Source organism: Amblyomma maculatum, chromosome 11, assembly GCF_055883805.1.
Source record: "Amblyomma maculatum isolate TAMU_Amacu chromosome 11, ASM5588380v1, whole genome shotgun sequence".
In the NCBI taxonomy this organism is placed as follows: domain Eukaryota; kingdom Metazoa; phylum Arthropoda; class Arachnida; order Ixodida; family Ixodidae; genus Amblyomma; species Amblyomma maculatum.
This window is the reverse complement of record NC_139354.1, coordinates 33,039,769-33,065,286: the sequence shown is the minus strand read 5'-3', so window position 1 is coordinate 33,065,286 and position 25,518 is coordinate 33,039,769. Positions and strand designations below refer to the sequence as shown.

General features: G+C 47.1%; 1 protein-coding gene across 1 annotated transcript; it reads left to right on the top strand.

Moving 5' to 3' along the window:
- The first annotated feature begins 20,150 nt into the window (after positions 1-20,150).
- Positions 20,151-25,286, top strand: LOC146173442 (chitinase-3-like protein 1). The gene is made up of 3 exons (XM_084585196.1): positions 20,151-20,345; positions 21,094-21,257; positions 23,435-25,286. The coding sequence occupies exons 1-3, from the start codon at positions 20,151-20,153 to the stop codon at positions 24,933-24,935; spliced, it is 1,860 nt and encodes a 619-aa protein (XP_084441322.1). The 3' UTR covers positions 24,936-25,286.
- Positions 25,287-25,518: the final 232 nt, after the last annotated feature.

Sequence of the window (25,518 nt, the reverse complement as noted above, 5' to 3'; positions counted from 1 at the left end):
GTTTCTCTCCAAAACGGCACCTGCCCCATCATTTAGGCATGGGTGTTCACCGATGCGTGGTTTTTAACCAAAGGTATAAGGCGCATTCCTTTCCCCCAAAACATAATTTATTCCACTCCCACATACCTTTACAGCCTTTTTTACACATTTAGCCGCCGCTCTCAAATTTCAGATGATGGTCAAGATAGTATAGTAGATTCATAGTATATCAGGTCACGTTGTAGTCAATAGTTTGAGATGCTGAAGCTATAATCACGTGACTTCACTGCCATCGAAGTGATCGTGCACATCAAACGGGAAACTAGAGCTCCAGCCAGCTGTCGCAATCTTTAGGACGAAGCCACAAAGTAAAGCACGGCGCTATTATCAAGTTCTGATTAAACTGTGGCTCAAATTGTGGTACATAATAGCGAAAATTACTACAGTTTCCGTTTAAGTGAAAATGTATTAGATGGAGTGTATGAAGCTTCTATACTAGTTTTGATAAAGGTAAAAGCAGGGCGCCGATACAAGGGTGTCACTGTGTTGTTCGCCCACTCCTGTTAGCCACCAGTGCGTGGTAGAGGTTTCCAACCATGCAGGCCTTTTCTAATTCAAATCGCTTTTTACGTTATGAACGGAAAGACACCACAAATGCCATTTGTTGCCAGAATCATTATCCTGGTGTATGATATACGGGTCCAGAGGCCGTAAATAAGGCAATGAACAACTTTGGCACACTTTAGAGCAGTCGCCGGTTATATTGCAATAATGCAATAATGAAGTAAAGCAACAAAGTTACCGTGTCGTTAATTATAGTTTGTTGTGCCTAATAATACGGGCGTGGCCACTATATCAATTGGGCCTCTCGGGAGCTAAGGAAGGGTTGAGTGATAAAATTTGCGCGATTCTGCTCTTCATAACATCGTGGCTACGTGTAGATATATTTTATAACTGTACTTAATCATTTGTGCCACGCCGCGATGGTTCAGTGGTTATGGTGCCCGACAACTATGCCGGATTACCCGGATTCGACCCCAACCACCGGCGGCTGGGTTTCGATGGAGGCGAAACGGAGAGGCGTCCGTGTGCTGTGCGATGTCAGCGCACATTAAATATTCCCAGGTGGTCCTTTAACCTGCATTGTTATATTATATTATATTATATAATATTATATTATATTGTATTATATATATTATATTATATTATATTATATTACATTATATTATATTATATTATATTATATCATATTATATTATATTACATTGTCGAAGCCTTTGGGGACAGTATCGATTCTTAGCACCAAATTTATCCTCCCGCCGGGGTGGCGCAGTGATTACGGCGCTCGACTACTGTTCCCAAAGGTGAGGTATAAAATTCTGGCCTCGGCGGCCGCTTTACGATGGAGGCGAAAAGCAAGACACCCGTGTGCTGTGCGATGTCAGTGCACGGTAAAGAACCCCAGGTGGTCGAAATTTCCGGAGTCCTCCACTACGGCGGCTCTCACAGCCTGAGTTGCTTTGGGACGTTAAACACCGCAAACCAATCAATCCTCCGAGATTTGAATACGGGGCTGGGACGGTAGGTCAACGCCGCTTGCGACGGGGGCTAGCCAGCCACCGAATTTTTATCTGTTGTAGGCCGTCATTGCGCTCGCCACTGCTTCGGTGATGGACGACGGCTGTTATTGCGGCGAGCGTCTTTCTCTTCCTCTTCTTCAAATTATTAGCCAACCTCCCCAATCCAGCATACCTATTTTTATTGAATTACATTGACTCAGTCTGGATTGGGAAATTCGCCACTCCCCAAAGACTGGAAGACATTAATTCCTAAAATTGGCGAGGGCATAAACACGGAGAACCGTCGTCCCATCTCTCTGACTTCCTGCTTGGGCAAACTCATGGAGACGATGGTACCTGGCAGGTTGTCCGAGTTCATGGAATCCCGACATATTTTCGCAGACACCATGTCTAGGTTGCACACACGCAGATCTGAACAGGATGTCTTGCTGCAACTCAATCGGGTTGCCCTCGACCCCGTCGAATACCCCACAACGACAAGATCGTACTCGCCTTCGATTTCAAGGGAGAATTCGACAGTGTCACACACGAGATTATTCTCCCCCACCTTTTCAAAACTAACTTCGGCAAAAACGCGTTTCAATACATTCGGCAATTTTTTACCAACCGACAATCTTACATTCGAATCCAGGCTACGGAGCATGGTCCTTTTCGCTTAAGAACCAGGGGTACGCCACAGGGCGCGGTGCTCTCTCCCATGTTATTTAATCTGGCCATGATGCACCTGCCAGCCCAGCTTGTGGCTATCGCCGGTGTGCAGCATGCACTGCACGCCGATGTTCGCCATCGTGGTTCGTTGTGCGCGGCTGGTATTGTCGTTACCGATGAGCTTAAATGGCACAGCATTTGCTCATGCTTTAAACATCCGCATCGTATGGCCATTTAGGGCCAGTTCTCAGTGAACATGTGGCGCGGGGCTGTATAAAGGCTGTCACAACCCTTTACAGGGATGATGATGATGATGACGACGACGACAACGATGATAATGATAGTGTTAGCTAGTCCCTTTGTAACGGGTAGACACCAGATTGGTGTCCCAACTGGGCCTTTTGGCAAGCGCTCCGCTGTTCGCATTTCATTTGCCGCCTATAGTAGCTCGTGAATCAAAGGAGCCCGCCACTAAGTTTTAAAAATAGGGTCTTCAAAATTAACAAAAGCATTCGACCGCATATTAATACTAGTGTTGGTGAACGTTAGAAAATATAAAGGAAAATCATAATTTTTACAATGAGTAAATAGCAGTATACTCGTGTACGTATTGTTATGGCTAGTGCGGTGGGAGCGTGGTTACCATGTGATCAACTTACTTTGTGATCTCAAGAGTCATTATTATTTCTTATTTCGAATGCCCGAATGCTGTCGGTGTTACGCCGCGTCAAAGTTTAGATTTAGTGTCCAGTCACGAAAGCGCGCCAGTTTCCAAGTCTCGGTGTAGCGGCCATGTGTACCTATCACTATGTACCACATGACCTTTGATCTATTGTGGGCGGGGGCAGCCAAAAGCGGAATTGCGGAATTACCAGCTCTTGGGCCAGAACTCAAAGGACACAAGAGCCGAAACTAACTCAATATTGGGCTGAATGTTACTGCCTTTCCTAAATTAAAAGAAAACTGATAAGGTGGTTACTGCTGCCTACTAACAAATACATAAATTCTATACTACGGAAGCTAGCTTTATCAAATAACACACCCATTCCGAGGAATGCCTCTTGAGGGGTACCACAAACTGATTAATAAACTTCAATTTCAGACTGAGGTTGAATTTTTCGTCTAATTTACCTCATTTTTTATGACCGCACAAGTCTACCTGTACGATATGGCTTTTTATCGATACTGTGCAGGAGCCGAAGACAGAGCTACCTGCTATTTTTCAAAACACGCTCTTTGCTTGCAATTTACATATTTTTTCGTTTCCAAGTTATTTCATTGTACTGAAAGACTCAAAATTACCACGGCCTACAAAAATGCAAGGCTTTGCCAACTAAACGGGTGTTCCAATAAAGACGAAATTATGGGGTGTGGCAGTCAGGAAAACGAAGAACGTACAGGGCTAAGAAGAAGAAGAAGGCGAAGAGCATTCAGAAAAATGGCCCTCAAGCCTAGCACAAGTAAGGATGTCAAGAAGAGGTACACGAGGCCAGCCCCGGTTGCAAAGGAGGCACCCGCTCCTGCAGAGCCTGCTGCAAATGCCGCGCTTCCCGCACCTGCCACGCTTCCCGCACCTGCCGCGCTTCCAGCACCTGCCGCGCTTCCTCCTGGCATCATGCTCAACCTGGACACCGGCCCCGAAAAGAGCGCCTACGAACACGGCCTTGGCAAGTACGTATATTTAGCGCCACACGACAGGCATATTAGGTGACAGTCACTGTACTAGAATGAAAAGCTAATTGCTGATGATGCTAATTAAGAAATTTTAGAATGCGTTACTGATGATGAATTGAGATATTTGAAAAAATGAAAAATCTCTTCCAAGGTATCCCAAAATGGAATGACTATGTTTGCTGATGCGAATTATCGGTGTAAAAATTTTTAAATAAGAAAAATAAAAACAATGATCAAAATTGGGCAAAGCGAATAATTTAACAATGGAGCTTAGATATCCCCCCAAGGCTTTTTTTGCGCGTCCACCACCAGCATCTGCTCAGAGTCCGCACTTAATAATGTATAGTACGGTACTGTCATAGGCTGTAAGCCAGCTGAGGTATATTGAGTCGAATCGAAGCAAATATTTGCAGCTGTGAATGCTTACCTCGTGCACAAGAACTGTGGTAGCGGTGCTATCGCAGTAGCTATTGCCATAAAGTGATACTGTCAAGTCTGAATCTGATGACAGACGTTTTAACTGCAGAACTTTCGCGCACAAAATTTCAACCCTTCGTGCTGACCTCTTGAATATCAAGTGCGCGATGGGATACAAAAAGGACCTGCTCACGCTAGGGATACACTAGTAGGTGGTGTCCCGTATCAAGCATATTAGATACCTACGACAAAATGTTTATGCTGGAGTCCTCTCCAGCTTATATATACTACAAGCAGTTTTCTTGAGAGCCATTTCCTCTGTATTCTTCCTGGCCTTACCAAATGTGTCTAACATGTGGAGGCTACCTTCACGACTTCGGTTCCTGTTGGCATTTAAACATGGTCCCAGGTACATGAGGCAACCACCAAGCTACCTGCAAAAGACGGAGTTGATGATGACCTTACGTGCACTACCGAGCCCGCCATCCTGCGTGATGCGAAACCTGCCGGGCATCATCATCGTTACGCTTGTCGTGCTTCTAGGCGCCCTACTCTACATGGAACTGGTAGAGAAGGACGACACTGCAGATTCAGCCTACCCTACGGTGAGCAGCTTAAGGTGCCAAAAAAACAAAGCTCGAGGTGACAGGGCAATTAAGTATCGTATAGCACGTCGTACGCTCACAGCCTACCTAAGTCACACCGCTGACACGCTCTCGAAGCTGAATGTCCAGTTGTGTGCCTCTACTTTTATGCGGTATGTCCACTGCGGACCAATTGTTTTTTCAGAGCCGAAACGAAGAAAAACTTCACTGGACATTCGCTATTCTTCCTTTAGACAGATGCAGCTTTGTCGCGCCGTGAAAACTGGCGCCGTTATATTGCACTACAAAGCAATAATTAAAACTCGGGTCGTTCATATATGATCCGAATGTAGAGCTGCAATACATACATATACGCACAGGAAGCCACTCATCGCTGTATTGCGATGAATTAATCTAAACATACCGCTTGAATGCACCTGAGAACAACGACACGTTCAGCGACCATGCTAGTGTCCCTCTCCAGGCTACATCAGAACTTCATCCCAAAACTGCCGTAGGTTGTCATTCTAAAGTTGCAACTTTCTCTTTTCGTTCATCGTGCTGAGCTCTCACAGAACAATATTTCTCTCATTCGGCACTCATTATGAGCATACGCCATGCTAGTGGGTCGAAGCAACTAGCTCAGGTTATGGCCTCTGAGATCACCTCCGCGCGCACGTTTCACTGGAGTGATCTCGGAGGCCATGTTCAAGTCCACCATACTCTCTACCGCTTCGTAAGAGTCCCACAGTTACGAGAACAATACCAAGGTGCCCCTTGAACTGAGGGGACACCGTACGAATGGTCTTTCGCATATATCTTCTAGAAAACGCGCAGTCAGATCGAGGTAAGGAACCGCACTACACTTTCCATTTACGTGGCTGGTTGTCGTTGTTTATAGCTTCTCACCACCAACATCAAGGACAGAACAAGGGGCCGCAAAAAACTGCACAGGCGTGGGCTTCCACTTACGGCTACCGTGTGTGAGAGCGGAAGTGAAGTCTGAAGTCTGAAAAGTTGACTGTGCCCAGTGGAAACGTAGTAAAGTTTTTTTTTACTCATTGCGCCATCCCACTACGCCTGAGACGCAACTTTCCAACCAGCGAAACACTATCGCCAAGCGTGTGTAAGGTGTTTATGGCGATCGGGATTACTACACGTGTTTCTTTTAGTCGCTTTAATCATTTCCCATAATCCTTATTGCCTCTGTAAGGACGTCCGCTTCATGAGCTTCGCTGTGAGCCAAGTGCAAAGTCAAACTCATTGAAGGTTTCGAAGCCGTCAATAAGGTTATCACTGTGAAAATAAAATAAGTTGTAGTTTAACTCTGAGTGACCCTAGTTGAATTAAGATAGCAACGGCGGAAGCTTCTTTTGTCTGATACATTATTCTCCTATCACGCCCTATCAGTGTAAGGTGCTACATTATTGGGGACACTTAAGCTCATCCTTTAAGAGTATGACGCGCGAGGCATGATTCCGTTCTCTCAACGGTAGGATCCTCTGAGTAGCGTCACCTGGCGACATATAGCGGAAATATTGTAAACATCAATACGAGCGCATTTAAAGTCTGCTGTATTCTTTGCCTCAGTGGCGTAATGGATTAACACTACTTACGTGAGCACTTAGCGAATAAAGTATATGTTCGAATCCTGTGTTTCTTACTTTTTTTCTGAATTTCTGTTTTGAACTGCAACATTACAATAAGCTACAAATATCTTTCCTGGGGGATGTTCCCCTTTAGGTTGCATCATGCGATGTTTTTATTTGTTAACAGCCACAAAAACCAGCCGTGAACACAGCCATGAGACAACAGCATGGCAATTCTAACACTATTTAATTATTTTCAACGTAATCATTTCCTGCCTTTAGTGAGTGTATGTTACCTTTAGGTTGCGTTCAGACACACCTCTCGGTAAAAATCGCCGTTTAACCCGCCGAGAGGCAACCAGTGACAAAAAAGAAGATGCGGGACCCTACCGTTGAGGAGACGGAATTACGCTGGTGCGAGGGCGTAAGTTACCAGTCTTCTTCTCCTTCTGCGCCTCTTTCTCCTCGGCTGTTCAAGGTCAAGCGTGTCCTCTGCCGGGATCACGGGACGGTTCGAAACCTGGCGCAGTATTACTATCGCAATTATAAATTACCATTATTTGCGCCCTGAGAGCGGTATGATTACGTAAGAACACATATATAACCACAGAGGCGTACAGGGTGACGCTCGCTGTGTTTTTGCACCCGTTACGTATGCAAAATTCGCTAAGCTGCCGCGATGGTTCGGTGGCTACATAAATAAGATATTCAAATTTTCTCATTCAAAATTGCATGTCAATAAGATTAGTTTTCACTCAGACAAAGGGAGGCAGGGAAATAAAAAGGGCGGACTGGCGGGAAGATGGGAGGTAAGTCAGCAAATGTGTAGATGGCGCGAAGATCTTTAATTCGCAATTGTCGTCTACAAAACTTGCAGCGCTGTAAAGACGCGAGCACATGTTGTTCGCTTCGTATATGTCAGCCTCTTGAAACGCAATTATCTATTCATGGTAACAGAGGTCACCCGAAAAGACACCCCGAACGGTTATGGGATCACTGTAGAAGGTGTCGAAATGTTCGAGGTTCTTGACCACTTCCTAACTCGAGTTATAGATGATACTTGCGGGAGAGCAGGTTACGCTCGCGCGTGTAATCCCCACGGGAAACACTGTGGTGTAGGCCATCCACACCATTTGCTTAATAACTTAATTCATAAACATAACTGTAATGATGTAATGTAATGTGATGTAATGTAGTGTAATGTAATGATGTAATGTAATGTAATGATGTAATGTAATGTGATGTAATGTAACGTAATGACATGTAATGATGCAAAATGTGGCGTGATATTAACTTTTTTTCCGTATGTTTCCCCACCATCTTTTTTTGTACTTCTAGCCGGAGACGACAACCTTGGCCAAGGACGAGAATACGACCAGCATTAAGGACGACGTCGGGGCCATGCTCAAAGAAGCGCAGAACAACTTCGTGGGTGATGACGAAGGCGACCCAGGAATAATTTGAGGCACGGTGCCAGTAAACATCGAAATAAATATGTACAAGTTGCAGCAACAGTAGCGTATTTCTGCGTGACCCTGCCTTTCGAGTGTATTTAGGCGATGATTAAATTGTAACTGTTGTAATACAACTATGGCAGCTCTCAAAGCATTACAGACATGCAAGAACTGCATCGAAAAACAAACACCGTGGCATAACGGGACCTTGCAATTTTGTAAAGTAGCTGACGTAATAATGTCGCAACTTTATGGCACTGAGTCACTGCCAAAGGCGCTTTTTGTGGATCTACCAAAGTCCAATACACAATACAACATTGGTCCAGCGTAATATACATTAATTCACCCCTAATCCACCATATTCCACCTTCATTACAAGAATTTTCTACCCCTGAAATTCCGTATTTTTCTTTTCTTCTTTTAGTTTCGCTCCGATTGCTGATTGTTGTCCAGGGTGATGACGTCGTAACCGTGCTTGACCAGTCTGGGGGTTTGGTGTTCTTTACCACATCACAACAATCATCAATGGGAGCGAAACTAAAAGAAGAAAAGAAAAATACGGAAGTTCAGTACTTGTAGCGTTGTTGTTTTGAGCATGGTAAAAGTGTGACTACTGCGTTGGTTCGATTGAACCAACATACCTAATATTCGTATTGTTGTCTTTTCCGGGATGGGTATTCCTTTCAGGTAGATGTTGAGTTTGAGGTCCTCACTGGTTGGGACGGTCCGGTTTTGTTTGCCTCTCCACACTCGAAGCAGTTCCGATTTCTCGGTCGAGCATGCGAGTCCTCTTTCTCAGAGATATTTCTGTGCACACGAGGCCGCTTCCTGTAGTTTTTCTTCCTTCTCCCCGAGGGAACCGGTGTTCGTCCAGACTGTTATGTCGTCTGCATACATGGCGTGCCTGATGCCTTCGATCTTCTCTAGTTTTCGTGCTAGATCTATCATAGCTATATTGAAGAGGATAGGTGAGATGACTGATCCTTAGGGTGTTCCTTTGTTTGGCACGTGAATTTTGTTCGATCGAAGGTCTCCCATGCCGATGGTGGCAGTTCTATCTGACAGGAAGGCTTTGACGCACCCGTGGATTCTGCGTCCGCAGTCCAGGTCGTCTAGGCCTCTAAGGATCGCCACGTGACTGACGCTATCAAATGTTCCCTAAATGTCGCGGGCCATTGTGACATTTTCACCCGTTCAGGGTACGTTGCGGAGCACATCTTCTTGTATTTTAAGCAGCACGTCCTACGTCGAAAGTTTTTCTCTGAAGCCGAACATGGTATGGGCAGCCCGAGCATCACCACCCGCTCGTAAAACTTGCCGAGGCACGACGTGAACGAGATGGGCCTGAGATTTCCAATTTGGAGCTGTTTGCCAGGTTCAGGAATCATAATTACTTCGGCGTGTTTTCAGTCTCCGGGAACCGTCTCCACCTCCCAGTGTTTGTTTAGAAAGCTTACGAGCTCTTGTATAAGGTCGTCACTCAGGTTTCGGATCAGGGCGTTGTCGATTCTGTCGGCTCCTGCTGCCGTGTTTCTGGTTGTATTCCTTATGGCCGCGTAAACGTCTTCCACAGTTATTGGGTTATCGAGTCTATCGTTTTCGGCTCCGCGATAGGTTCCTTGGTGTCGTGAGGGGTTATGATCACCGAAACATTTTTTTCGTGCCTTCTCTAAAAGGTCGGTGTCCGAATCCTCGAAGGAGTGGATGAATCTGTGGATGCTTTTATTGTTTTCTGATTTTGTTTTGATCGGATCGATTAGTGCTCTTAGATGATTCTAGGCTCTGGCCGTACCCAAGGTTCCCTTAAGCGAGTCGCTGAATTGTTCCCACTTTTGTCTCGCGAGTTGCGCTGCGTATTCTTCAGCTTTTGCCGTAACTTCTGCTATCTTTAGTTTTAGTTTCCTAATGTGTTTTTGCTTCCGCCATCTTTTTGTGAGACTGCGTATGAACCCCAGCGTCAGGCGTCGCCGCAACCCTTTCGAACACCTTGTGTTCACTGTGGTTCTGTTTTTGTTGTGGCGTCGCAGGTGCCTCGCTGAGGCGCGCCGCACTCCCGGCCGCGCAGTGTAGCCAGCCTTGTAGAGGCTGCGTCTCGTCATCTGGAAGTATCTGTCTGGACAGTTAGAAACGGACGGCGAGACGCGGTTTCTCCGGCGCGTGCTTCTATGTTGTACGGAGGAGCAGACTTGAGATGCCTGTCGTACTTTATTAGACCCCCCCCCCCTCCTTCTATTGTTTTCCCCTCTCTTCGGAATCGTGTTTTCGAGTTTATTACGTATAAGTACCCTATAGTTTTTTGTATTGTGCTTTGGTCTGTGACTAATGTGCGTTTTTGTATGAATGTATGTACGCAATAAATTCGCTTTGTGCGTTTCCCCGACAATTTTTTAACACAGTTCGTTGTTGTGAGCGCTAGAGTGACCGCACCTATTCTTCCGTACTAGGAAGGTAGGCAAGAGTTTTTTAATGTCTCAGTTATGTCGTACAGTTCCACAGAGCAACGATACACATATATTATGATTGCAAACCAATAGCCTGTGTGACATGGATATTGTGTGCATGTGCGTGACTTACTGTTTGTTAGAGCAATAAGTGTCCCACAAAAAATGTACTTCAGTTTAGTAGACTATTATGGAAAATAAAATTCTCGTAAGAAGGCGTGCAGCAAACCAAAATGATCCACGCGGAACTGTCATAAGGAGCTTAACATTTATGAAGTGCGCGTTACCGCGTGCCTTTCTAAGCATTTCCACAGTTTGCATGAAAATCCGTGCCACACACGCATCACGAACCCACATACACGTGCACTAAGGCCGCTGTACAGCGCGGTTCCAAACCCGCCGTGATCTACGGTAACGTCGCAGAGCAGACTCCACCTGCCTACAGCGTGGCAGCCGTTATCTGCAATAGCTTGCAAACTAATGGCCTCTCCTTGCAATCCTTGAGAGAAAAGAAGGCTTAGGTGGTGGACGACGGCTGTTGTTGCGGCGCGCGTATTTTTCTCCCTCTTCTTTTTCTTCTCTATTTTCTCTTCTGTGCGCACGAGGCAGCGAAGGTGGCTCAGCTACAGAGCCAGTAGCAGGCCCGTGCATTTTCTTTTCCTTCCTACAGCCACAACAACAAAAACAGGGAGGTGGTGAAGCGTGGCTGTTCCTGACCCTACGGAGCTGGGACAGTAGGTCAACGCCAGACTAGCCAGCCACCGAATTCTTATCTGTTGTAGGCCGTCATTGCACCTGCCACCGCTGAGGTGGTGGACGACGGCTGTTGCGGCGCGCGTTTTTCTCTCCCTCTTCTTTTTTCTTTCTTTTCTACTTTCTCTCTTCTGTCCGCACGAGACAGCGGGGCCCCGCCGGGGTGGTGCAGTGGTAAGACGCCCGACTGCTGTGCCGGAGTACCCGGGCTCGAACCCGACCTCGGCGGCTGCGTTTCGATGGAGGCGAAACGAAGAGGCGTCCGTGTGCTGTGTGATGTTAGCGCACCTTAAAGATCCCCAGGTGGTCGAAATTACACCGTAGACCTCCACTACGGCTCCTCTTTCTCTCTTTCCACTTTCGCTCCCACCTTCCTCCCTTTCCTTACGGCGCGGTTGCGGTGTCCATAGAAAACAAGCGAGACAGTTACCGCGCCTTTCCCTTCCTATAAATAAATCAGTTTAAATCAGAGACAGCGGGGGTGGCTCAGCTACAGAGCCAGTAGCAGGCCTGTGCATTTTCTTCTCCTTCTTCCTACAGCCACAACAGCGTATTCACTTGCGAGAGCCGGGTGGGGGGGGGGGGGGGGTGGGGGGGGGGGGGGGAATCGGTGGCTGCTCTTAGCCATACGGGGCTGGGACTGGTGGCGGCGGGGGGCAGCCTGCCACCGGACATTTAGCTCTTCTAGGCCGTCATTGCACCCGCCATCGCTTCGGAGGTGGATGACAGCTGTTGTGACATGCGTCCTTTATTCCGAAAGATATACTACGCCAGGTTTCGCCTTTTCGCCGTACCGGAGCCTACCCTTCACGGTCGGTGGTCGGTCATGTGAGAACTGACGTCATACCAGAGCGACAGACGGGGTAGCAAGTCGGCTCTTCGGCGCACCGCGGCTACGCTGGTCGACCACCTGCGAACGGCGGCAAGCGAATGACGTCATACAAGTAGAGAGCACGAAAGTTCCCTTTTGGCCTCGATTGCCTGTCGCGGCCTGGAGGCGTTCCTCCGTACTCAAATTTTCCAATTGTGGGGGTTTTCCCAGTTTGGATATTAGTATTATGTTTGCCATTTTCCATTGATCTGGCAACTGGCTCGTTTCCCAAACTTTTCCAATCAATTCCGTTAGAAGACTAATAGAGTCATCGTCCAGATTCCTTAGCATTTTATTGGTGATCCCATCGGGGCCCGGGGCTGATGTAGTTTTTAGTCTTACAATTGGGACGTAGACTGGTACGCCCGCCAGACGTTAGACTAAATAATAGAGAAGCTGTCGCGTGGAGGCGGCTACAAACTAATACGTTCATTAACCCGGTCTGGGCGTTTCACGCGCTACCAGAACTTTGGGCCAATGATCTGTGCAAACACTGTGGGGCGAGAGGGACCCTCGACCACATAATTTGGGAGTGCCCACAATCTCCAGGGATAGGACAAAATATTACAAGTAGAGTAACCTGGTATACCCTGCTGCGAAGCGCGAACCCTGCGATCCAGCACCGCACCGTCCATCTGGCGGAAGAGGCCGCAAAAAGCCAAGGGCTACCTGCCAGCCTCTAATCCACGGGCGCACGACTCCCCGTCTTCCCCGGCACGCGTGCCGGGGGCGGGGAAAAGGACGTCCATTTCCGATGGAATTAAAAGTTGTACAACCAACCAACCAAGAGCTGGCAGGCCTTGTGTGTTGGATGTGTGTTTTGCAGCTTGTGGTATGACGTTCGTAGAGAATAGAATAAAAGTATATATATATATATATATATATATACTTTTATAGGCAGACGGCGTGCTGCCATCTGCCTTTTTATACCCTCGGCCGGTTGCGCATCGGCCTATCGCCAAGGACGCGCGCTGCCCACGCTGCCCCGGAGAGTCATGTCGAGCATGTTCGGAGTAGCGGGGTGATCCCGTAACTTCCGCTCTGTATATGAGGCAGGAGATCCCGTAACTTTCGCTCTATATGTGAGGCAGCTTGTGACAAGCTCCTGCGACTGCTTTCTCCGCTCGCTATCACCAGAACCCAAAGCAACCTCGTGTACAACTAGTTGCCAAGAGATCACTATTTGAAATGGCTACGCACGAGTATCTTTCGGTGCAGCGCATACTACGAGGACGAGAGGAGACAGACACAGCGCTTAGCATTTCTTTGTCGTAAGCGCTGCACCAATATTGTCTAAGGCGACCAAGGCTCTGTCTTGCCAGGAGCATCTGGCGACGAACACGAAGGAATGTGTAGGTAATAAAGTTTGTTTTATTACTTAAATAATCTTATCCCGCAGATTAAAAACATACGTAGCAGAGCAAACTCAATGCGGCCAGTATAATTGTACTACATATTTCAAATAGAGATTTAAATGCTGCAGGAAAAATTGCAGACTTATCTTGCAACACTATGTAGGCTTCCTAACATGACATTGAGGCTCTACTAAGCTTATTCGTTTTGTTCAAAAGCGTTATTTCTACGCAGTTTTTCAGCATGCACGGGCTATCGATGCACCCCTAAACTCCTCCACAGCATGATTCGGACACGCCCACGTACTTACGAGCCTTTGGCGTGTCGTGACGCCTCCATACATGACCTTTCACGTGAACGTGTGACGTCACGCTAGACCGAGAGACAGGGCCCCAGCTCGCGCCATCGGATGGTGGCGGCGAGTCCATACACGGCGCTGTGTCGCAACAGAGAGAGGGCGCTCGCTGTTTGTGACGTCACGCCAGCAGGATAAATGGGGCTGTGGCTCGGCTCCTCGCAGTAGTCGGGGCGCAGCCTTACGGTATGTCGGATGATGCGTATGAGGCCCATTTAAATGGGCAAACAAGAAGTAAAGCTACTAGAAGCAACCAACAGCAGCATCCGTGCTTTCGCATAACTCCAATCTAGATTCTGCAGTGCTCTAATTTTATGCAATTTGGTTTGATTTAGGTTGTTTGGTTAGTTTCTACTTTTATTTTCATGATGGCTGAGCTTTGCTTCCTTTCTTTAAACATGCAATGCTTCCGTACTCCCGATAAACAACTGAAAGTACTGGAGCTTGTCCGTTTGTGTAATACCACACTGACGTTTTCTTTTTGCAGCAGTGTAATTTTCGCACCCGTGCCGATATTTCTTTTCGGTCTCGCTTTTCTGTTGACACCATTTCATTGCCGAATTCGCTTCGTTGCGCATTTAGAGCCAGTGCGCATTGTACATTTGGAATGGATAGCAGTGTAATAGCAGTGGACATCTTCATCGATGGCCGGAGGACTCGTTTTGTCAGCATCTATGCGCCGGTCACTCGCAGTTTGACGAACGATTTCTTCCAGTCTGTTAGGTCACATTTCTTAAGTGATGTACCTTATGCGCTCCAGGGCGATTTTAATTGAGTACTAGATTCCTCTCACGACCTTAGGGGGCCTGTACAGGGAATGTCTGATTACAAAGCGAGAGTTAAGGAAGCTTGTTCAGTCTCTTACACCTGCGTAAATTTACACGGTGAGCAGTTCATTGCAACATGTGCTAAGGTCCGGACTGCAAGCCGTCTCAAACGGGTGTACATCGTCTCCGGCCTGATGTCTTTCCTTCTCAAATGTGATTGCTACCATGTCCTACAGGTTCTGGCAATATTAGCAATCACTTGCCGCTCTTTACAGCGCTGCCAGCAGCGCCTGGCAGCTCCAACAGCCCCTGATGCGGCGGATTGATGCATCAATACTGCACAATCAAGCGTGTCTGACAAAAATCCGCGCAGAACTCAATTCTGCCATGGCGGATATGACTTCGGTGACCCCTGTGGTTTGGTTTCCATTTAGACTAAGTGCTGCGAGGTTCTACGTGCGGGTAAACACTGCGCATTCGTGTCACAACAGCGCTAAATGAAATTCTCCGGCGCATGCGCATAGTGCCGCGACGGAGGACAGCTAACGTTTGCGATGTGCAAGTGCGCAATACACATTTCTCTGTTATTCTTCGTACGGACTGGCCATGCCTGCACTGTTGTAATAATTATTGTCAAGTGTATGCTCTTTGTTGTAATGACTGGCTGACTTGCGAAGGGAGTGAATGTCCCCATTTTTTCCCCTTCATGCTGTTAGGGATGTTGAAAGGGTAACACGTGCATGTTGTGTACTTCTCAACTTGGCATCAACGTAGTAATAATTGAGCACGACAGACCTGCAGCTTGTATTGCATTGTATAATATAGTGTTGGACAATATGTATATCCGTATCTATTCTCAGTTCTCTTAGCGTGCAGGAAACCAAAACGATCCAGGCGGAACTGTCATATATAGCTTATCATTTATAAATACTTATTTCTACAGCTTGCATACGATCCCATGCCACACATGCCACACACATCACGAATCCACATACTCGCACACTGAGGCCGCTGCACAGCACGGTTCCAAACCCGGCGTCATCGGCGGTAACGCAGCAGGACCGACTCCATCGGCCTACAGTCCTGCTACGTTACCGCAGATGACGCCGGGTTTGGAACCGCGCTGTGCTGCGACCTCAGTGTGCGAGTATGTGGATTCGTGATGTGTGCGTGGCATGGGTTTGTATGCAAGCTGAGGAAATTCTGCGCAGTCTTTATAAATGATGATAAATGACCGTTCCGCGTGGATCGTTTTGGTTTCCTGCACACGTAGTATGACCGACTCCATCGGCCCACAGGAATAGGTGGCAGTTCCTGGCCCTACGGGCCTGGGACGATAGGTCAGCGCCACTTGCGGCGAGGGCTAGCCAGCCACCCAATTTTTATCTGTTGTGGGCCGTCATTGCACCCGCCACCGCTTAGGTGGTGGACGACGGCTGTTGTTGCGGCGCGCGTGTTTCTTTGCCTCTTCCTTTTCTTTCTTCTCTGTTTTCTCTTCTGTCCGCACGAGGCAGCGGAGGTGGCTCAGCTACAGAGCCAGTAGCAGACCCGTGCATTTTTTTTCCTTATTCCTACAGCCACAACAACAACAAAATCGACCTACAGCGTGGCAGCCATAGTCTACAAAAATTTGCAAACTAATGGGCTTTCATTCCGTGCTAAATGTGTCGACATGGCTGAAAGAGTTGGCATCGCTCTTGTTAAACTTCTCTTTTGACAATTTCCCAAGATGCATTCATTATAATATATTTAACTTGTAAAATAAGCTCACGAAGTTGTTTCGCGCTAGCATTGAAAGTAATGACGTTAACTGCTAACGAATCGAGGCAAACGTTAGGCTTCTCCTCAAAGCCCTGCGCCACGCGGTGAATCTAGACAATGACGTCATTATGGGTGACGTTTTGAGTTTCACCGGTTTTAGCCCAACATTTCTGTGGGTCTCCCGATGCGGCGAACAACGCGTATTGGTTGTTTTGCTATGCTGTAATTTTGATACCCTCACCAGGAAGACAAATCCGATGGCTTGTGCATTACGGTCAGCTGCTTCAAAAAGAATTCCCTATTTGTGCGACCGAAATAAACGATTGAGGGGAAGTAAAGACGAAAACACCAGCGGCACGCGACTGCCTTTAGCGCGTGCGGAAGGCAGAAGAAGTGGGCTGCTGTCGGCGGAGCGTACCTGCCTCGAATTCGCTTCCTCACTGAAGCCAGGTGAGCGCCTTTGGCATACCGCTACCACTGGGAGACGTCTGTCACACCAGTGTTCGTCTGTCAGCCAATATGGCTACACCGGGCATATCACGTTTGGATGTAGCAATATTGACGACGTCAGGACACCCTTGAGGCCGTAGTAAATGTTGCCCTTAGGACTGGGAATGCAACCATACTTCACTTAGGGGCATTCTCGAGGAAACGCTCTTTTTGACACGACTGTGCTAAAGGTCGCGTTCATAAAAAAAAAAAGCGTCGGCCTTGCGAGCGATAATTCGCGGGAACGGCTCTGGTAGGCGGTAACTTGCAGGTTGCATAGCCAAGCACTGACTGGTCCTGGGGACGCGTTACGTCATTAGCCTGTGGTGATCTTTCACATAATCTGGTATTTTACAACTTTATGCTAAAGAATATGCGCAGGCCGCTTGATGATCAAATAAAGAAAATATAGAGTGTGTAATTGACCAAATAATTGAAATAACAAAAAGAAAAATGGGGTTCAAATGCGGTAAATTGCGTAGAACGAAAAGCCATTCCTTGATATACTAATCAAGAAAATTTAGAGTGTGCAACAGACCAATTATTTATTCGAAAAACGAAAAACTGAAAAATCATGTAAAGGGGTCAAAATGTGTGACGTCATTAGTCGGTGGTGATCTTTAACATAACCTGGTATTTTACAACTTTATGCTAAAGAATATGCGCAGGCCATGAGGCACAAATAAAAGAGCCCTGGGCCCGTATTTCGAGTTCGCGCCGTTATCGAAGTGTCGCTATCTCGCATGACCTCGAGTTATCTGATTGGTCGCAACGCCGGAAATACGGAACCTGAAGAGGATGGCCACATCATATTCCGGAGTTTCCACCAATCAGATGACTCGAGTTCACGTGAAATAGCGACACTTTCGATAACGACGCAAACTCAGAATACGGGCCCTGATTAGGCAATCATCAAAGTGGTTAGACGCTAACTAGGATCCGCAGGGGGAGCCGGCGAACGACAGCCTTTGTTACTGCCACGTCATTCCCTTGAAGGTTGAGCTCGTCCCCAGATTTTTTTTCTTTAATTTACCACGCACTTCTGTATGACGCACAGTTACCGTTCGGGATTTCATTTCTTACACGAGGATACTAAGCGGAATGGGGGTAAAAATCTGCCGCATTAAATACTAAGCATTTTATGTCCTGCAAAACCTCCTTCAGCGATTTAGCGACAAGCTCATTGGTTGAAATTAAGTACAAAGCCATCCTTTGTGCAAGCTGAGTGGTTGAGCGCTCGACTACGTACAGTCACCCGGACCCTGTTGCGGCTACGTTTTTATGGAGGCCAAATACAACCGTCGCCCGTGTGTTCTGTGAGGTTAGGGCACATCAAAGATCTCAGTTTATGTAAATTTATAAAAAATGCATCACTACGGCATCTCTCATAGCTTACGTCGCTTTGAAACGTTAGATTACGCATAAAATAGAAAGTACACACCAGAAGCTACGCCGAAACAACAGATTTATGTGGCCAATATACTTCCTTCAGCTTATCTGTTGCTTGTCGTCTTCCTTTCTGGCTTAGCAACAACCAGCTATAATGTATGGCTCGTTTTAGATAACGCGATTCTACTTTTTGTACGTTTTACTTTTGCTTTGATCTACGCATGAAATATTGAATGAAAGAATGAATCAATGTTAGAAGACGCGTCCTCAGTTTCGAAGCCAATTGACTTTTGCCGCCGCCCTTGCCAGCCTCACCCCCAAGAGCTGTTCTTCCGGTCGTGAGCTGTACCGCGCTTTGTCTCAGCTTTCAAAAGGTGTGTCATTGACTCTGGCATTATCTAGATTTTTATGGCATGCTCATACCGTGTTCTATTAGTTAGTCACTTCATCCCAGAAGGCGTAATGCGGATCGTAAGAATTTGGTAACACAACGCTGTATTCGGCTTTTTTAATGGAAATATTTGTTTGTAATGTTCGGAGCATAATCCTTGCTCCCTCCTTCAACTTTGGTCCGGCTAGGCGTATGCTTCTCTTATTAATCTCAAATGTTTCAACAATTCCTTATGGCTCATAACGGCTATGAATATTTATAATGCAGCGAATGTTGGAGGGACCGGGCAAACATCGCGCGGCCATCGGCGGTGGCGCATGCATCTCAATCTGCAGTGTATCCTTAATCTTAGCCCTTCTTTGATTTGTGTTGTGACCTCGTGCAAAGGGGGCTAGAGCGCTTCACGTGTGATGTTGGTTGGCTGGTTTGTGGGGTTTAACGTCCCAAAGTGACTCAGACTATGAGACACGCCGTATAGTGGAGGGCTCCGGAAATTTAGACCACCTGGGGTTTTTTAACGTGCACTGACATCGCACAGCACACGGGCGCCTTGCTTTTCGCCTCCAGCGAAAAGCGGCCGCCGAGGTCGGGATTCGATCCCGCATCCTTGGGAACAGTAATCGAGCGCCGTAACCACAGCGCCACCGCGGCGGGGTTTCACGTGTGATGTGAATGCCATTCATGATAGAGTTCCCGCACGTATTTCTAGTCCTCAGGCATCCTTCAATAGAACCTATAGCTAGGGCTTCAGCGCAGCTGTCTCTAGGGTTAATATTTTTTTTTTTTTGTAGGCACCAGTGTAGAATTGGCGATTAATTTACTAGAAGCACATTCGTTCCGACATGTTTACAAAGCTCAGATTTTCAAAAAAGGTAACAACAATACATGTCAGCTGACACTATTCTTCGAATGGTAGACCGCTACCTTCGGCAGTACCTGTCGCCGTAACTGTAACACTTCTCTGTGGGCAACTGAACCGTTACGAGGAAGCGATGAAGGTGGGTTTCAAAGAAGAAATAGATGCCGTAGTGCAGGAGAGCTGCGGAATTATTTTAACAATCTGTGGGTCTTTAACTCTAACTGCACTGCATAGGGCACGGATGCCTTTTGTGTTTCGCCCCTATTGAAACGTGACCGATGTGGTCGCTTTCGAACTCCGCTACTCTTGTTCAGGCAGGCTGCTCCGGTTCAGTCATTGAGCCATCGGGCCGGGTACTTTCGCTCGTCCTAAACAGGTTTAAGTTGGGTTACGTACCTGCCATTTTATCCCTGGAACCTCACTTCTCATAACTTCGACAAGCTGAGCAAGGTACCTAGTTGGTGAACTTTTTGCTGGGCTAGTTGGGGCAACATTTCAAAAAATGGACGAAGTGCTAACAAGACATTCACAAGAAAGGGGACACGGACAAGCGCTTTTCCGGGTCCCCTTTCTTGTGAATGTCTTGTTAGCGTTTCGTCCATTTTTGAAAAGTACCTACTTGGTGGAGGGTTTGGGTGTGAAATAATATTTTGTCGATCGAATGTTTTCTCCTCGACGGCGCATTACTCTGCTTTCGAACATGACAAAATTGACAAAATTTAGGATCGTATCGAGTGGGCACCGCTTAAGTTTTCTCCATCGCTCCTTTTCCTCTCTTCCGCAGCAAGCGATACCGATGGGCCAGCATCGCCCCGCAAAGCTACGCCGCGTTCGCCTTGTCAAGGTTGGATCACCGCAGCCCGAAGACGACCACTCCTCAAGGACCAAGGTTGTCTACGGCCTCGCCTTCTGCGTGAACACCGCCATCATCATGGCACTGGTCTGGGCACTGGCCAGTCGAGAGCCGCCGCCCGATGATTACAGGGAGAAGGTGACTACTACGGCTACTCCACGGCACCAACTCGCTCCTGTCATGTGCACTGTAGTGGGCTAGACGTGTAGTAGGGGACTCATAGGTGGCAGGCTCTCCGACTACACAGGCTGTTTTGCCTCTCCAAATTCAGCCATTGCTGCAGATTTTCGTTCAGCAATCTTCTGACCACAGTAACATGTCATAGAGACTACGCATTTATGAAAACCATTTAAATGTTTTTAGAAAGCAATAGCCTCAAACATTCGACATTGAGGAAATCATTCCGCGTATTTGTAACGATAATTAATGACCTCTTTTTGTCAAATCTAATGGCGAGGCGACAATAATGCAAGCCTTAATATTTTTTTCTTAATCTTCTGGTTTAATTCAGCCGCCTAGGGTTCTTTACCTTCGCAGGCGTGGCTAACCAGATGGGATATTCGGAATTTTTCCTCCATCGGAATGTACCCTCCCGTGCTAGAATTCAACCTCATGAGCCGCGACTAGATCAGAAGAAGATGTAATTAGCCAAATCAATTTTGAAAATTTGGGAGCTCGTCGCATCTTTCTTGACGACAGCAGATTCAATAAACAGTAAACATGTATAAGGCAGGCTTTACTGCTATATTTCGGAGCGTCATATGGGGCCATTATCTGCCTGAATAGCGGCTGGAATCAAGGGTTTACTGCTGTATCAGGAGCGCATACCCAAGTTCATCAATGTCTCGTGACATTGTCATGAAATTCGGATTTTCATTTGTTGAAGGCTCTGGACCCATCGAGCAACTCTGTCCCTGGAAACTCTGGTGAAACTGACGGTCGTGGCAGACACGGCCCTCGCAAGCATCCGCCGCACAAACGGGGAAGGCGGCCTGCCACGGAACCATTTTCGGACAGCGAGAATGGCGGAGAACCGCCAAGGCCTCTGGGGTATGTAGAAATAGCCTATATTGCTTACCGTTGCATGGTACCGGACGAGGTCGAACGCTAACACGATGTCATGTCTCCTACAGCCTCAAAATAACGGCTTGAGGGGCTAGTTGGTGCTGCATTGTATTCAGATATGTGGCGCAACAAACACAAACACAAGAGAAGATACACAACACACGCGCACACTACCAACTGTAATAAGAATCTGAAAACACTTCCTCTTCACCACTCCTCCTCTTCTACACTCAGGCACGTCTCATCTTCCTCTTCTTCTCATCTTCCTCTTCTTTGCCAACGGGATAATGGCACCCTCTTCCTCGCAGACCATAACATCGTCCAAACATGGCAGTGACCAATCTCATCTTCCTCTTCTTCTCTTCTTTTCTTTACCAAGAGGATAATGGCACTTTCTTCCTCTCTTCTTCTCTTCTTCCTCTTCTTTACCAACGGGATAATGTCACTTTCTTCCTCTCAGAGAGGAAGAGAGTGCCATTATCCCCTTGGCAAAGAAGAGGAAGATGAGAAGAAGAGGAAGATGAGACGTGCCTGAGTGTAGAAGAGGAGGAGTGGTGAAGAGGAAGTGTTTTCAGATTCTTATTACAGTTGGCAGTGTGCGCGTGTGTTGTGTATCTTCTCTTGTGTTTGTGTTTGTTGCGCCACATATCTGAATACGATCCTACAGCCTGCCTCGCACAGAATCACGCACCCAGTCGCACTCAACTGCAGAACCGTGCCAAAACAAAGACAGAATTGTACCCAGAAATGTGGCAAAACAAACACAATCCCATGAATAAAAAACACAACACAGGCGCACACCAACTCGCCCCTCAAGCTATTATTTTTAAACACAATATTTGGTAGGTTTTTCTTATTGACGCGTTTTTATAAATGTATAGACCTTTTCCATAATTTAGTTCTTCTGTAGTACTCGTTTGTAGTCTCTTTCTTGTAATATTTCTCTGTCATAACAAACGACGCCATTTTTATAACAGAAATTGTGTTGTGACACATTTTTCTCGGATGTGGTTCACTCAGGCTATGGATGGAAAATAATTGTTAGATATTTAAAACCCTAGTTTTCAGCAAGTACGGTTGTTCGGTGGCCAGAGAGTTGAAGTTTTCGTGGCTCGCGGCTCACGGCTTATGTACGCTACGGAAACATAATCGCTTAGGTGTCAATAAGAGTGCGTCACAAAGGTGTCTGCAGCAATTTCATTGCGCGAAGTCACAACCTGTTCAATGCTGTGCAGGTAATCGCAATATTATCGTTGTAACAATCAAGTAAAGCACTGGTATAACTCTCAGAATCGGAAAAACTCAACTATTGCTGCACCAGGCCACAGCGCTGAAGCCGCTGAGAGTACTGCCACTTTCACTTCATTGCTATATATTACCAGGACATGTTTTATATCCAAGGGAAATTGTACCTAGGGTAAGTTTCAGGTGCGTCCTTTTTTGAAGACAAAAGCTAAACGACTATTATAGCAGGCTATATATGACGAGAGCTGTGGGCTTCTAGCTCATATACAATTTCTCCCAGTCGTGAAGTGCATAAACTATAGAACTCTTCACCTGCTTATGAAGCAAGTGATGCCAGCAGCATACGCAACCTAGGTCAGTGAAAACCAGACGACCCTGAATAATTTTAACTAATATTTTGATTGTTTTTGTTACGTTCAAGGCGCCGTCATCTTTCGCGCACGTGCAGTATAAATTAAGTTTTCTCTTTAATCACGTGAGAGCTATTTCATAGTTACAGAGGCACGCCTGATTCAAAGCAGATTCCAAATTGTATTCATCGAGCTCATTTAGTACTGTCGCCAAAGCATAGATACAAGCTTAGTGTCGCATGCGAACGACAGAGGAGAGCCTTTTCGCGTCTTCGCACTTGCGGCACAATAACATATGTGCTCTTACAACCTAGGTAAGAGGTGACATGGGCAGACTGTACCACGAGAAATCTGGAAGTTTCGACCACCTGGGGATTCTTTAACGTTAATTATTTGACGTTCTTCAAGTTGATTGAAATAATTTCAATATATAGACTTCAATTTCGGCTCTGCCGCTAACGGTTTTCTTTTTCAGCGACATACACAAGGGTTGTTTGCGAAACACTAGATATAATTTAGTTGAGAGGTTTGAAGTAGACTCTTCGCGTATTAATTCTGCTTTCGCAGGGACATTACCGAAGACGCCACACACATGGAAAACAATGAGAACGTGCACACTGATGACAGCACCATGAAGTCCACACTTGTTCAGAATGAAACTGAGGTTAAAACAACTATCCTCTCTTGGATTTCAACGGCCGGGACAACTAAAGCTGCGACTTCAGAAACTACCACAATGAGTGCGACAATAACCACAGCGATAACTTCGACTTCTCCGACGACGCCACCACCGACTACTAGCACTACGGTGACAAGCACTGCACAGACGACATTCCTTGTCACAGATATCTCCACCTCGACATCATCGGCTCCACCAACGACCACCGAGGAAATCCTCGATTTTGAGGTCGACATCAGCCCGTCGTACAGCATCGTGTGCTACTTCAACCACACCAGCTACAGAAGAGAGGAGCCCATGTCGTTCCACACCGGCCACGTTCCCGTACCCTACTGCAGCCATATTATCTACGCCTCCGTTGGCGTCAACAACGAATACGCACTTATAGCGAAGGATCCGGTGTTCGATGTCGAACGAAGCGGTTTCGCGAAGTTCGCGGCGCTGAAGAAGCGGTACCCCCAAGTGTCCGTCATGGTTGCCATTGGTGAAGACATTAGCGACTCTAACGCCTTCCAGCGCATGTCCTTGCAAAAGCAAAACGTCGTTGCCTTTGCACGCAACGTGGCATCCTGGATCCAGACGTACGGGTACGACGGCGTCGTCATCCAGTGGAAGATGCCGATGAACCGTCAGAACGACAGCGGAGCTAAGGCATCGCGATACCGCCGAAATATCATCGGTGTTGCTGCTGCTATCCGCGACGTCTTGGGTGCCAAGAGCGAGCTCTTCGTAGCGGTGCCCAACAACGGAGAACTTCGCCATACTTACTTCAACTTTGGTGAACTGTCCCGCCACGTCGACCGGTTTTTAGTGATCGGGAACTGGGTTTTAGATCAAGATGGCGGGAACGGCACAGGAAGCAGCGGCGCGGCAAAAGTTACGACGTTCGCAGATCCCCTCAACGACGTCCTCCAGACGCGCCACGCTCTTGTCGGAGCTGGCAACGTGCAACTCTTCCGCAAGTTCTGCTTCGTCCTGTCGGTCGGAGCCAGGACCTACACTTTGCTCAGCTCGCATCAGCACGACGCCCACGCTCCTGCTACGGGGCCCGGGAAGCCCGGGCCTTACACCCGTCAGCCCGGCCTGCTGGCTTATTACGAGGTCTGCAATCAGACCTGGCCCACCATGGTGCAGGGAACGTTCGCGTCATATGTGGTTAGAGACGACCAATGGGTGGGCTTCCTGGATGCCAGTAACGTGCAGCGTCTGCTGAGGATGGCGCTGTATAAGCACAGAGCTGCCTGCCTCGGCATTTGGGACGTGTCCCTCGATGACTTTCGCGGTGTGTGTGGTGACCCATTCCACTTCACCAAGGTGATCTCTGGGTGGCACGACAAGGAGTGGAAGTGGCGTCACCGTGAATTCGGGCCACGACCTATTGAAAAATGACGTGCTACGTGGACGTTTGTTTTAGACAGTATTAAATGTTCAAGTAATTAGCGGCTCAAAGCCAGGTAACGTTTGGGGGGGATGGGCGTTATGTAAGAAATTTTCTCATGTCGTACGCCTTTTTCTTCTCGCCTCGTAATTCGTGACAACGTTAGCACAATAATTATTATTGCGCAGCGGTAATACAAAGCAAGCTAAACTAAATTCCTCATTCACCCCATAATAGTTCTCTTTGTTCTACCAGTGGCCTATCAGACATACGGGTCAGCCTTGCCGTGATCTATAGCTAAACCTCAATCAACCTCAAGCAATGACTTCGTAAAAGCAGAATGATGAGTTTAAAAATAAATATGCACCAACCCAAAGTACTCTTCTTCTGTCCTCGAAGGGCCACTTCAGTTTACTGTAGTTATCGAGGTGCTGAATTTACACAAGGAATACATCTACTTAGTGGTGGTAACTATCGCTGATCCAAAGAATAGCGTGAATTTGGCAGCTGCGCTAGGATATGAATGGTATTTTGTAGCCTTCAAGGTTACCACTGCTTCATTTAAGCATCATCGGCCTCTAAAACTGGCTGTGC

What these genes read in the sequence shown, in the direction of transcription:
- LOC146173442 (XM_084585196.1), top strand. Translation starts at nt 20,151, where the DNA reads ATGGGCCAGCATCGCCCCGCAAAGCTACGCCGCGTTCGCCTTGTCAAG. An exon ending in CCGATGATTACAGGGAGAAG is followed by an intron (nt 20,346 to 21,093) that starts GTGACTACTACG and finishes CATTTGTTGAAG; the next exon opens with GCTCTGGACCCATCGAGCAA. An exon ending in GAACCGCCAAGGCCTCTGGG is followed by an intron (nt 21,258 to 23,434) that starts GTATGTAGAAAT and finishes CTGCTTTCGCAG; the next exon opens with GGACATTACCGAAGACGCCA.